Source organism: Xenopus laevis, chromosome 4S, assembly GCF_017654675.1.
Source record: "Xenopus laevis strain J_2021 chromosome 4S, Xenopus_laevis_v10.1, whole genome shotgun sequence".
Lineage (NCBI taxonomy): Eukaryota > Metazoa > Chordata > Amphibia > Anura > Pipidae > Xenopus > Xenopus laevis.
The window spans coordinates 11,815,139-11,830,252 of NC_054378.1; the positions used below are offsets into that span (position 1 = coordinate 11,815,139).

A 15,114-nucleotide genomic window follows, 5' to 3' on the forward strand; every position below is an offset into this window, starting at 1 on the left:
GTGTAAATAGATAGGCTGTGCAAAATAAAAAATGTTTCTAATATAGTTACAGTAGTTAGTCAAAAATGTAATATATAAAGGCTGGAGTGAACAGATGTCTAATAAAACAGCCAGAATCCAACTTCCTGCTTTTCAGCTCTATAACTGAGTTATTCAGCGACTTGAAGGGGGGCCACATGGTAAATTTCTGTTCAGTGAGTTTGTAATTGATCCTCAGCATTCGGCTCAGATTCAAAAGCAACAGTTATGACCCATGTGGCCCCCCTCAAGTCTGTGATTGGTTACTGCCTGGTAACCAGGGTAACCAGTCAGTGTAAACCAAGAGAGCTGAAAAGCAGGAAGTAGTGTTCTGACTGACATGTTATACATCAAATCACTCCAGCCTTTATACATTACATTTTTGGCTCACTAACTATATTAGAAACATTTTTTTATTTTCCACAGTCTGTCTATTTATCCAGTTTTTATTTTTATACTGAACAATTCCTTTAAAATGGGAGTCAACTCATTCAAAAAAAAAAAAAAACATGAATGGCTGCCCCCATGGCTACACAGCAGCTTGTTTGTATAAACTATAGTAGTACTTATCTGTTATCTATTGTGTATCCTATGCTTGAATGGCTGTCCCCATGGCTACACATAAGCTTTATATAAACTATAGTAGTACTTATCTGTTATCTACTGTGTATCCTGTGCTTGAATGGCTGCCCCCATGGCTACACAGCAGCTTGTTTATATAAACTATAGTAGTTCTTATCTGTTATCTACTGTGTATCCTGTGCTTGAATGGCTGCCCCCATGGCTACACAGCAGCTTGTTTATATAAACTATAGTAGTACTTATCTGTTATCTACTGAGTATCCTGTGCTTGAATGGCTGCCCCTATGGCTACAGAGCAGTTTGTTTATATAAACTATAGTAGTACTTATCTGTTATCTACTGTGTATCCTGTGCTTGAATGGCTGCCCCCATGGCTACACAGCAGCTTGTTTATATAAACTATAGTAGTACTTATCTGTTATCTACTGTGTATCCTGTGCTTGAATGGCTGCCCCCACGGCTACACAGCAGCTTGTTTATATAAACTATAGAAGTACTTATCCATTATCTACAGTGTATCCTGTGCTTGAATTGCTGCCTCTATGGCTACACAGCAGCTTGTTTATATAAACTATAGTAGTACTTATCTGTTATCTACTGTGTATCCTGTGCTTGAATGGCTGCCCCCACGGCTACACAGCAGCTTGTTTATATAAACTATAGAAGTACTTATCCATTATCTACAGTGTATCCTGTGCTTGAATTGCTGCCTCTATGGCTACACAGCAGCTTGTACTAAAAGCAAACTTAAACGTAAACTACCCCTCCTGAAATCCAATTTCCCTAGTTTTGTTTTTGTGATGGGAGACAGACATTCCTGTTTATCCAGCTTGCTATACAGGTAAAAGATAAAGATGGTTCAGTTGCACTTCGCCCAGAGGAGACATATCAAGTGTGTGATATTGCAGTTATGATGTGAAGTTACCTAAGTGACTCATTGAAGCGGACAGTGGCAGCACAGTGGAAAACAATATCAATGCAGTCTATTAACGTGTCTTGGTCTTCCTTGCTCATATCCAATTCCGGCTGGGTAAGCTCGCTGCTGATGGCGATAACTTTCTGTGCACAGTCGGGTTGCTCGTCTCTTAACCTATCAAACAACTGAAAGACCAAGAAAAAAAAACATGTATGATTATATTATTTTACGAAGTTCTTATATAGCTTGCAGTACACTCCTGTACCCGCATTCCGATATTCCGCGGTTACCCAACCCAATGCAGGACTCTGGCTTGCAGGGCTGCACAGGACTAAAAAAAAAGAGTTACAGTATCTGTCGGCAGTGGCGTAACTAGATATTACTGGGCCCCACAGCAAATTATTTTTCAGGCCCACAAAATGTTTAGAGGTTGACTTGTTTCTCCAATATTTATTGAAATTGTATATTAATTAGGGCCTCATTGGGCCCCTATACCTCCTGGGCCCCCCTGCAGCCGCAGGGTCTGCTTCCTCTATAGTTACGCCCCTGTCTGTCGGATATATTTAGCGAATGCACTAGCTTCAAACAAACAATAACTGCATCAACCGTGCATCAGTCTCAACCAAGCTGCCACTGTGTCAAGTACAATGATCAGAACCTCCCAAAGCCAAGTTATTGTGTTATATTCCATACATATTACCTATGGCCACGGTATCTGGGGCGTAATGGCTTTTACACGCTACAGTTACCAGAGGAGATACCACAATCTTTTTCTGAAATTACGGCAATGATATACTGTTAAATTTTACTACTTATCTTTCTATTCTGCCCCTCTTTTGTTCATCTTCTAGTTTCTCTTTCAAATCACTGCCTGGTTGCTCGAGTAAATTGGACCGTAGCAACCAGATAGTTGGCGAACAAACCACTAAATAATTTAAAAACTACTACAAATACAAAATAAAGCCCTATTGCAAATTGTCTCCGTACACCACACAATGAAAGAAAATATAACAGTGAACTGCCCCTTGAAACTATACAGGTATGGGACCTGTTATCCAGAATGCTTGGGACCTGGGGTTTTCCAGATAAGGCATCTTTCTGTAATTTGGATCTTCATACTAGAAAATCATGTAAACATAAAATAAAGTGAGGAGGCTGGTTTTGCTTTCAGTAAGGAATAATTATACCTTAGTCGGGATCAAGTACAAGGTACTGTATTATTATTACAGAGAAAAAGGAAATCATTCTTAAAAATTTGGATTATTTAATTATACTGGAGTCTAAGGTAGAGTCCTGCATGGAACCAATTTGTTAAACCCGAACCCGACCTGCAACTCGCACCCGCTACCCAACCTGACCCGCAAGTACCTTATCCGCAACCTGATCCGAGACCCGCTGACCATCAAGAAACATGTGCTGTCATTGTAAACCGGAAGTGACATCACAAGAAGTAGGCGCGATCATAAAAAAAGGAGTAAAACAGGAAGTGCTGTCATTGTAAACCGGAAGTGACATCATTAGAAGTAGGCGTGATCAAAAAATAAAGAGTAAACTTGCTATGGAGAAGCCCCACGACCCGCAAAACCTCCGACTCTGCGTCTATACTCGCTCCCGACACTTCTACCTGCAAACCGCAGGGTACCTGACCTGCTGCAGGACTCTAGTCTAAGGGAGATGGCCTTTCCATAATTCTGAGCTTTCTGGATAACTGGTTTCTGGATAACGGATCTTATACCTGTACCAGTAAGACAGCTAAGATTGCTTCGGACATGTCTTAAAAAGCATAATTAACAAAAGAGCTATGTTTTACTGCTCGGGCTCCCACGATGAATTATCAGCTGTTAGAGGAACGGCACAATCAGCAAAGTCTCTGCAATTAATTAAAGAGGCAACTTGCCACATTGATTGGAATCGGAATGGTAACAAATTGGGTGCATCATTTTACAATTGTAAGAGAGAGAGAGAAAAGAAAGAAGAAGAGTGGCAGTGATACAGAAGCTAAGGAAGGCTTGTTATTATGCTGCCAGGGCATTGGTGCTGAAGGTCTGCAGGATATATTTATCACTGAAATGTTTCCAAGGCATGAGAGGAAAATGCCAGTGTAGGTCACACACCAAATGAAATGTATTTTATGCCACTGAAGTACAAATTCTAGAATGAGGGTTACACTGTATCTGCATTCATCAAATCTTGTGCAAATTGAATGCAATTCTGGCCTTGTAGGCTTGCAATCAGCCAGTCCAACCAGTCACATCAGAGTCACAGCCAGGAAAGCGGCATGTGTTGAAAGGACATGTACATGTGTGCGTTATCCGGAAACCCATTTTCCAGAAAGCTCCGAATTACAGAAAGGCCATCTCTCATAGACCCTATTTTATCTAAATAATCCAAATTTTTAAAAAATGATTTGCTTTTACTTTGTAATAACAAAGCAGTAGCTTGTACTTGGTCCAAATTAAGATATAACAAATCCTTATTGGATGCAGAACCAGCCTATTGGGTTTATTAAATGTTTACATGATTTTATAGTAAACTTAAGGTATGAAAATCCAAATTATGGAAAGATCCGTTATTTGGAAAACCACAGGTCCCGAGCATTCTGGATAATAGGTCCCATATCTGTACTTTAAAGCAGCTACCTTCTGATGTTGGCTGCATGCAAGTTGCAATTAATCTCTGTGAAGCTACACACACAAAACACACTTAAAAACTGGCTGGTACCCCCAGTTAACATCGAGCAGCACCAGTTATCCACATTATCAGGACAATTGAATTTAACCATGTGTGGCTGCACCTATTTTAAATAAAGCCCTGGTCTTTTAAAGGAGAACTAAACTAAAAATGAATATGGTTAAAAATGCCATTTTGTATATACTGAACTTATTGCACGAGGCTAAAGTTTCGGCTTGTCAATAGCAGCAATTATCCAGGACTTCAAATTTGTCACAGGGGGTCACCATCTTGGAAAGTGTCTGTGACACTCACATGCTCAGTGGGCTCTGAGCAGCTGTTGAGAAGCTAAGCTTAGGGCTCGTCACTAATTATCCAGCAGAAAATGAGGTTGGTCTGTAATATAAGATGATGCTACAGGGCATCTTAAATTCTGGTGCTAATTGTGACATTTCTATTCTATGTGTACTGTATATTGTGAGTGGGTCCCTAAGCTCAGTAAGTGACAGCAGCACAGAGAATGTGCAGTGAATCAGCAGAAAAGAAGATGGGGAGCTACTGGGGCATCTTTGGAGACACAGATCTTTACTGCTAAAGGGCTGTGGTTGCCTTGGGTTGGTACAGAAACCCAAAACATAATGTACAACTTTTCTAGCTACTTCTTTAGTTAAGCTTTAGTACTCCTTTAATTCACAGTGTATAATTTCCCAGAGATGTCATAATATAAAACATAACCTTTAACATTACACTTCACTATACCTTGGATCCACTTACTAACAAATACCACTCTCGGTCCGAGCACCATGTCGATGTACGATTTTGAAAGCACAGTCAGATTTTGGCAGATACATTTAGAGACATGGCAGCCATCACCCCTGCCAAGAGTGAGCTCATCTGTACCTGGTGTATCCAAGTACAGTATTAATAAGCTAATCCCCCACTTTTTGTAGCAAAGCTCACTGTTGTTGTGCCGCATTCATAACATTCTAATGTATTCCCCAGCACTGTACAAAAGGGAATAATAGAATATAAACACACTGATTCCCATGGAAAGGCAGCCTTAGGGGCAAGGCTGTATAAAGATAAAGGAAGAGATATTTCAAAACTGACAAATCATTTAGGACAGCTTTTAACGGGCAACTATCATAGGAAAATTGCTTCCCCCACCGGAGATGCAGTCTAATGGCTCACACACTCCGGTTCGAGGAAATAATACTAAGTGGTCCAAAAAATGATTGTAGAAAGCGCTATACCATACACACACAGACTGAGCTTTCTACTCAAAGCATTTCAAAAACGTTCACTAGGTGCCAACCTTCCCACTCGTAACTTGGGGCCTTGCATAGGTATCATATGCAAGCCTGTCACCTTAAAAGGATACTGTCATGGGGGAAAAAAAATTCAAAACAGTTAGCGCTGCTCCAGCAGAATTTTGCACTGAAATCCATTTCTCTAAAGAGCAAACACATTTTCTTTTCTATTTAATTTCGAAATCTGACATGGGGTTGGACATAGGGGCACATTTACTAAGGGTCGAATATAGAGGGTTAATAAACCCTCGAAGTAAAATCATACGAATTCGAATAAGGATTTAGCGCAAATCCTATGATCGAACGATGAAATCTTTCGATTGGAACGATTCGAAGGATTTTAAATCGATCGATCGAAGGATTTTCCTTCGATCAAAAACAACCTTAGAAAACTGATGGGGGAAGGTCCCCATAGGCTAACATTGTACCTCGGTAGGTTTAAACTGCCGAAGTATGTAGTCAAAGTTTTTTTTAAAGAGACAATACTTCGACTATCGAATGGTCGAATAGTCGAACGATTTTTACTTCGAATCAAAGTCATAGTCAAAGGTCATAGTAGCCTATTCGATGGTCAAAGTACCCAAAAAAATACTTCGAAACTCGAAGTTTTTTTACTTCGAATCCTTCACTCGAGCTTAGTAAATGTGCCCCATATTGTCAGTTTCCCAGCTGTCCCTAGTCATGTGACTTGTGCTCTGCTAAATGTCAGTCACTCTTTACTGCTGTACTGCAAGCTAGAGTGATATCCCCCCCCTCCCTTTCCTCGCAGCAGCCTGACAACAAAACAATGGGAAGGAAAGCTGTTCCATCCTAAAGTGCTGGCTCTTTCTGAAAGAACACGACCAGTCAAAATGACCTGAGATGGCTGCCTACACACCAATATTACAACTAAAAAAAATATATACTTGCTGGTTCAGGAATTACATTTTTATACTGTAGAGGGAATTATATGCAGTATAAACAGTGTAATTTAGAAATAAAAACCACATCATAAAAATCACGACAGAATCCCTTTAAGAATTTGGTACGGTACAACTGGAGTCTCCGTTTCCAAACACAGCACCAGCTAATTCTAATTGGTCCAGAGGGTGTACTGTTCTGTGGTGCCTGGATCTGAGAAATGGAATTATTATGGATTTTTTGTGGGTTCTAACCAGAAATCTAAATTGATCAAGTATAGCATTTGCTGACATGGAAGAAATTGGGAGGTAAATGAATCAAGTGGCAGTGCACATAATGTAGATGCAAGTATTGGCTACAAGCAATTACAATTAGAAGTGGGTAACAGTAAATGGTGAGAGAGAGAGCTATTGCTGTCTCCTGAGAGAAAGGAGAGGATGTGGGAGAAGTTGCCTGAGCCAGTTTACATTTGCTGAATGCTTGAATGTGCAGTGCAAGAAAGAACAAAAAGCAAATATCTCTATAGCACAGAGATAAAAGAACAAGGATACCTGGGAAGAGAAAGGGTAAATTCAAGAGGTAATGTGTGACAATAATATGACTTGTACATACTAGGGATGCACTGAATCCCAGTCTTTTTTTTGTCAGAATTCAGCTGAATTGAATTGCTTGGCGTAACCAGACCCGAACCCTTAAAACAATGTGAATTTAGGTCATAAGGAAATGGGAAAACAATTCTGCATATGAAAAATCAGGGTTCAGACTTAATTTGGCAGAAATCCTAAATGGTGGATTCTGTGTACCCCTAGTAGATACAGGGGTCTTAAATTGCATACGGTTTTATCTCTTTTTATGCACAATTTGGTTCACTATTATTTTCATTTTCTATTTATATATGACTGACATATTGTGCAGCACTGTACAGAGTTTATACATTACTGGCACAATCTAAGGTTCCAATCACATTCAGACAGAAGGGTTCATTTTATCGGGAGCCGATTAACCAGGAGGAAACAGGAGTACCCATAGGAAACCCACACTCACAGTGCTAAGTTTTATGCCCCCATGCTGCCCATAGCAAGAGTTACATAGAAAAATAGAAAAAACCCTAGGTCCCGACCATTCTGATTAACAGGTCCCATACCTGTACTCAGGGCCGCCATCAGGGGGGCACAGGGGGTACAAGTGTACCGGGCCTGGGCCTGAAGGGGTGCTCGGCAGTGCTGAACTTTTCGAAGGGCTGGGCACCCCTTGATGGTGCCGAAGCTGAAAAAGCCGAACAGCCGAAATCCCGAATCGGCGGAAAGACCCGAAGATAAGAAAATAGCCGAAGCCCGGAATCGGCAAAAGGACCCAAAGTCCCGAAAACAGCTGAAATTGATGTCCTGAAGCGGCAAAAAGACCCAAAGTCCCAAAAACATCGGAAATGGAAGTCACGAAAGGAGGCAAAGTTGAAGTCCTGAAGCCACTAGTTCAATTCCTCTGAACACCTGCCAAAAAAGCCGAACAGCCGAGTCCCGAAGCCACAAAAATAGCCAAAGTCCCGAAGCCGGAAAAAGTCCTGAAGCATCGAAAACAACCGACTAAATTGAAGTCCTGAAGCGGTGAAAAGACCCGAAGTCACGTAAACAGCCGTAATTGAACTCCGGAAGCGGCAAAAGTGACCCAAAGTCGCAAAAGGAGGTGAAGTTGAAGCCACGAGTTGAATTCCTCTGAACACCAATGTGTTTTTTTTTGTTTTTTTTAATCCCCTGGCCACCAATGTATTATTTTAATAATCTATAGGCCCCTGCCACCAAAGTTTTTTTTAAAAAATATTCTTTGGGGCCTCAATTTCTTTTTTAATTTATAGGGGGGCCCTGGTCCCCAATAGCTTTTTATAACTTGTGTGTGGGGGGTTTACCTTTTTTAGCGCTGATGTCTAGTTGGTCTTTTAACTGTGATGAGGAGTGGGCAGGATCTGGGATGGGGCTTGGGTGGGCGGGGCCCAAGGGGCCCTGAAAATTATATTGTACGGGCCCCGGGATTTCTAATGCCGGCCCTGCCTGTACTGAACCCAAACCTTATGCTTGCTCATGCTTTGACTGACCCCCTTCTCCTTTATTTGGGACCCACCTATATCACTCATGTCTCGAGATTCCCTATTTGCACCCTGAAGACCAGGATACAGTGGAACAGCTATGGGTTAAATTGTGTAGCGTCTTAACTGACAAAGAGGAATGTGTGTGGGAACATTACATGACATTTCCTGACTTGTAGGGACATTATTCTTTAAAGGGCCCCTATGGCCAAAACGTTGTACCCCTCACACCAGAGTTATCGAATAACAGGACACATACTCCAGATGTGAAGAAACAATAGTATTTTTTTAACAATAGCCCCCTATTGAGCGCTGTGTCCCCATACTGGGAGCCCACGGAATTCACGGCTGCATATACACTACTATATACTGTACACTTGAGGCATTACCTTACAGCTCATCATTTCTGCGACTCTTTCTTTTGGCTTCTGGCCAGCTTTGGGCCTGACCAGGACATACACGGCCTTGGTGTTGGGGCACGATCTCAAAAGCTTCTCCAACAGAACTTTTCCCATGAAGCCAGTGGCTCCAGTGATGAGGACATTCTTCCCCCGATAGAATTCTGGTATGGATATCATGATGAACTAGTCCTAAAGTAGGAGAAGAAGAAAGCAAATATATTTAACGCAATCAAACCCAGTCAATAGTGATTACATTCTACAAATTAGGGATACACGAATCCACTATTTTGGATTCAGCCTAACCCCTGAATCCTTCGGGAAAAATTCGGCCGAATGCTGAACCGAAACCTAGTTTGCATATGCAATTTAGGGGTGGGAAGGGGAAAACATTTTTTACTTCCTTGCTTTGTGACAAAAAGTCACCCGATTTCCCTCACTGCCCCTAATTTGCATATGCAAATTAGGATTCGGATTGGGCAGGCAGAAGGATTCGGCCAAATCCTGCTGAAAAAGGCCAAATCCTGCCCGAATCCTGAACTGAATACTGGATTCGGTGCATCCCCTAATGCTTATTGGAGGCAAAACTAGCCTTTAGGGTGTATTTAATGTTTACATGATTTTCTAGTAGACTTAAAGGTATGAAGATCCAAATTACGTTATGGTCCAATATCTGGGAGGAAAAAAAAAACAGGTCCTTGAGAATTCTGGATAACAGGTTACCTGCATATCAGCCCTGTAAATCATTATGTTTATCTGACTTTACTGAGAGCAAATGACGCGCCCAAGACTTGTTTCTGTAACTCGTTTCTCTCCAACTTTCTCAGTGCACAGGGTTAATGAGTCAGGATCCCATGTGTTATAATATAATTATGATCTCATGCTTAGAAGTCTTTAAAGACTGCGGGGCCGGATGGGAGCCATAAAATTCTCCCCGGAGGGCCACACCTAATCACACTCCATTAAATATAACAACAAAACAAAAATATATTTACTGTAGCTAATGAGAGTGATGAATGCAAATGAATACAGTACAGGTATGGGACCTGTTATCCAGAATGCTCGGGACCTGGGGTTTTACAGAAAATGTGTCTTTCTATAATTTGGATCTTCATACCTTAAGTCTACTAGAAAATCATGTAAACATAAAATAAACCCAATAGGCTGGTTTTGCTTCCAATAAGGATTAATTACATCTTAGATGGGATCAAGTACAAGCTACTGTTTTATTATTACAGAGAAAAAGGAAATCATTTTAAAAAATTTGTATTATTTGGATAAAATGGAGTCTAGGGGAGAAGGCCTTTCCGTAATTTGTAGCTTTCTGGATAACAGATCCCATACCTGTAGCGACGTGCGGGCCAGCCTGAAGCCGTACGTCCTCAGGCGGAGTCGGGCTGAACTTTAGACTCCATTCTCCCCACCTGCAGCCTTTTTCTGCCCCACTTCTGCCTGTGCCCTAGCCTTTCTATATACTTGCGCAGGCCCCACCCCTTTTGTGACATCACTTTGGGGTGGGCATATAAAGAAGGGAGCGCACCGGGTTAGGGTCAGGTTTGGGCTGGGGTGCAGCAGGTTAGGGTCGGTGCGGATTGAGTTTTTCTCGACCCACACATCGCTAGAATACAGGTATGGGATCCGTTTTTCGGAAACCTGTTATCCAGAAAGCTTCGAATTACAGAAAGCCTTTCTCTCATAGACTCCACTTTATCCAAATAATACACATTTCTTTAAATGATTTCCTTTTTTTCATTGTAATAGTAAAACAGTAGCTTGGACTTGATCCCAACCAAGATATAATTAATCCTTATTGGAAGCAAAACCAGCCTATTGGGTTTATTTAATGTTTATATGATTTTCTAGTAGACAATGTATGAAGATCCAAATTATAAAAAGATCCGTTATCCTGAAAAACCAAGCATTCTGGATAACAGGTCCCGTATCAGTACATTGGAAATTAGCTTGGACTTGTTTTTTTGGGAGGAAGACCCCTGTATATTAGGGATGCACCGAATCCTTCTGCCTGGCCAAACAGAATCTGAATTTGCATATGCAAATTAGGGTTGGGAGGAAAAGTGTGCGACTTTTTGTCACAAAACAAGGAAGAAAAAATGTTTTCCCTTCTCAATCCTAATTTGCATATGCAATTTAGGATCCAGTTCTGTATTCGGCCGAATCTTTCGCAAAGGATTTGGGGGTTCAGCTGAATCCAATATAGTGGATTCGGTGCATCCCTACTTTAAATGGAATTTAGTTGCCTTTCGATCAGTGGTTCTAATGAAATTCTCCTTGGGCCATTTAAACTGCATGCCCGCTCTTGCTTTATGAAGGGGACGTATTTTGGAAATGAACACGACTGCAGTTCTGCGCAGCACTACTCAAACTGCATATAATTTATCTTTTCAGACTCTGCTTTGCCGATAAACAGCCGTAATGTTAATAAGTCACTGCATTTTGCTGGGTTATAGTGCAACAGATTAATAGAAGTCAGTTATTGGGACTAGTGGCGGTAAGATAAGAGGTTCCACCTTATCAGAGCAAACTGCAATCTATTGATTAGAGGCAGCAATATTCTAGTGATATGGAGGTGAGGGTGAAAGGCAGGCAATAAAATCAGGGATAAGTAAAATAAGTCCATAAAATACCCGGACAGATAAGATGAGTAAAGGAATCAATACAGAGAGTGCTGTGTATTGGCCCGGGTCCATCAGATGCAGAGCTATGGGAAAGTATGGTACAGAGCGGTACTGGGAGCCACAGAGCAAAGCCTGCAGGGAATAAATATGCAGCAGAGCAGAAAGGCAGCCCGTTAACCATTGTTATACAAAGTCTTGTTGTATCAGCACAGGCTGAACCTTCATTATTCAAACATGAGGCAAAGGAGTCGCTAAAACTGGCAATTTATCCAACATCCTTAATTCTAATCCAGTGTTATTCAACTAGACCCCTCCAGCCTATTTAGAGGGGTAGTTGACCATTAAATTAACTTTTAGTATGATGCTGATAGGGATAGGAGATTCTTACACTGCTTGCAACTGATCTTTATGTTTTATGGTATGTGAATATTTTTGCTCTGCACCTCTCCAGTTTGGAATTTCAGCAGCTATCTGGATGCTAGGGGCCAGTTTACCCTAGCAACCGTGGAGTGTTGCCAGTGAAAGATAGGAAGATGAATAGGAGAAGGCCTGGGATAGAAACAGAATAAAAAGAATAATAGTTTTTTTGGTTTATTTAGGGGGTTTTTTTGGCTGCAGGGCCAGGGACCGAATACAGCACCGATATGCAAATTAGGGGCGGGAAGGGGAAAAGGTGGAGGAATTTTTTTTTACTTTGTTTTGTAACAAAAAGTCATGTGATTGCATAAGAAAATTAGGATTCGGTTCGGAGAGACACAAGGATTCGGCCGAATCTGAATCCTGATGAAAAAGGCCAAATCCTGGCCGAATCTAGGGTTGCCACCTTTTCCTAATTTTTTTACCGGCTGGTGGGGGCGGGAACAAAAAGGGGCGGATTGTGATGTCAAAAGGGGCGGGCCATGATGTAAAAGGGGGCGGGCCACATCGAACAAAAGTTACGTTTCCAAGGTATTGGGGGCGGGCCGAGGGGTCTTTTTAAGGGTATTACAGATTTACCGGCAGCTACATTGCCGATAAATTTGTAATACTGGCCCCGGCCTTGGCAGGTGTTTTACCGGCTAGGCAGGTAAAATACCGGCCGGGTGGCAACCCTAGCCGAATCCTGGATTCGGTGCATCCCTACTGGAAAGAGAAAATAAATAATTCAAAAACTATAAAAACATGAAGGCCAATTGCAAGACTGCCTAGAATAATCTGTACTAAAAGTGTACCCCTTTAAAAATGCTAAAAATCTAAAAAAGGCTAGAGCCCCTGCAACTCAACGTTCTGGATGTTCCAGTCTCTTTTCACGGCTTTGCCGGATTACAGAACTCGCTCTCCGCTGGCCATAAATCTGATCGCCCTCTGAGGGTACGTCCTGGGTGACATCTGTCAGCTGAGGGGGAGAGGAAAAAATCTATGTTTTATAAGCATGAGTTGCACAGGGAGTGGATTTGATTGTCCTTTAGATCTATATGTTGAATGCAGAAATGATAAAAATGAAAACAGAAATGTTACTGGCTTTAAGAAATCATGTTTGGCTTTAATTTAATAAGCCCTTGGGTACCTATAATGGTAATAAAGGAATGTAGGGTTAACACACACGCACGCAAAAAGTGATATTACAAAAATCAGTAGAAATACTACTAAAGAGCCACTGGTTCCCCTTGAAAGGGTAGTAGCAATGCAACAACTGTCAGTTCGCTGACAGGTAGGAGGGTACAAGTTGGTCCTGACTGCATTCCCATCATTCAAGTTCTCTGAATGCTATTAAAAAACAAAATTTATAAAAATGTTGCGCTTAATTTTTTTTCCCAGTCGTAAAGGGGTTGTTTACCTTCCAAACACTTTTTTCAATTCAGTTGTTTTTAGATTGTTCCCCAGAAATAAAGACTTTTTTCAATTAATTTCCATTATTTGCTTTTTTATTACTTTTCCAAAATCTAAGTTCATAGTTGCATGTCCCTGTCTCTGGTGTTTGAGTCTGGCAGCTCAATAATTCAGACGCAGACTCTAAACTGTTACAATTTTGCAACATTTAGTTGATCCATTTCTCATCAGCATCTCTGGAGTATCAGCAACTATTGTATCAATTCTAACAGCTGCCTGTAATGAAACCCAGAGATTCTGCTCAGCATGGACAAAGATAAGAAATGCATCAACTAAATGTATCCATTTTGAACAGTTTACAGGGTCGGCGACCCCCCTTGCCGGAGCTGCTTTACACTTACAGTCATTGGAAAAAGTCGTTATTTCTGGTGATCTCTCATCTTCCATAGACTCCATTTTATCCAAATAATCCACATTTTTAAAAATGATTACCTTTTTTTTGGAATTAATAAACAGAAGCTTGTACTTGAGCCAAACTAAGATACATTTAATCCTTATTAATAGCAAAGCCAGCCTGTTGGGTTTATCTAATGTTTACATGATTTTCTAGTAGACTTAAAGGGATACTGTCATGGGAAGAAAAAATGTTTTTAAAATGAATGAGTTAATAGTGCTGCTCCAGCAGAATTCTGCACTGAAATCCATTTCTCAAAAGAGCAAACAGATTTTTTTTTTTTATTCAATTTTGAAATCTGACATGGGGCTAGACATATTGTTAATTTCCCAGCTGCCCCAAGTCATGTGACTTGTGCTCTGATAAACTTCAATCACTCTTTACTGCATGTTGGAGGGATATCTTCCCCTCCCTTCCCCCCCCCCCAGCAGCCAAACAAAAGAACAATGGGAAGGTAACCAGATAGCATGTAGTAAATAAAGCAGCAGCACTCCGGTATATGTGAAAAACTTGCAAACTTTTACTTCAATGCAATAGGCAACGTTTCGGGCTACGCAGGCCCTTTGTCAAGCCATTGAATGGCTTGACAAAGGGCCTGCGTAGCCCGAAACGTTGCCTATTGCATTGAAGTAAAAGTTTGTAAGTTTTTCACATATACCGGAGTGCTGCTGCTTTATTTACTACATGTACACGTTGCCCTGGCAGGGGGTACGGCGTGCACCCGGGGCTGCAAAGAGCTTAATCCGCTTTTGAAGCACACCTTATCTACAATTACTGGTAACCAGATAGCAGCTCCCTAATGGTGGCCATACATGGAGAGATCCGCTCATTTGGCGATGTCGCCAAACGAGTGGATCTCCCTCCGATATGCCCACCTTGAGGTGGGCAATATCGGGCTGATCCGATCGTGGACCCTAGGGCCCAACGATCGGATCCTAGCGAACGCGCGGTCGGATCGCGGGACCGCATCAACGAACAACGGGATTTTTAGTCCCATCAGATCGAGATCTGGCCGACTTTCGGCCAGATCTCGATCGTGAAAGCCCGTCGGGGGCCCCCATACACGGGCCAATAAACTGCCGACTCGGTCTGTCGGCAGCTTTTATCGGCCCGTGTATGGCCACCTTAACACAAGAAAACAGCTGCCAGGTAGATCTAAGAACAACACTTAATAGTAAAAACCCATGTCCCACTGAGACACATTCAGATACATTGAGAAGTGCAGGCACAAGTCACATGGCCAGGGGCAGCTGGGAAATTGACAAATTGTCTAGCCCCATGTCAGATTTCAAAAGTGGAATATTAAAAAATCTGATTGCTCTTTTGAGAAATGGATTTCAG

At 41.5% G+C, this 15,114-nt stretch overlaps 1 protein-coding gene across 5 annotated transcripts in view; it reads right to left on the minus strand.

The window, feature by feature from the left end:
* Nucleotides 1–15,114, minus strand: part of far1.S (fatty acyl-CoA reductase 1 S homeolog) — a 57,483-nt gene that overhangs the window by 29,297 nt on the left and 13,072 nt on the right. For 4 of the 5 annotated variants that reach the window (XM_041591258.1, XM_041591260.1, XM_041591257.1 and 1 more), the window contains exons 2-3: nucleotides 8,866–9,066; nucleotides 1,526–1,701 (exon numbers count right to left, since the gene is read on the minus strand). In XM_041591258.1, coding sequence (XP_041447192.1) covers nucleotides 1,526–1,701; nucleotides 8,866–9,054 — 365 coding nt within the window. In that variant the 5' untranslated portion in view covers nucleotides 9,055–9,066. 5 annotated transcript variants of the gene reach the window in all.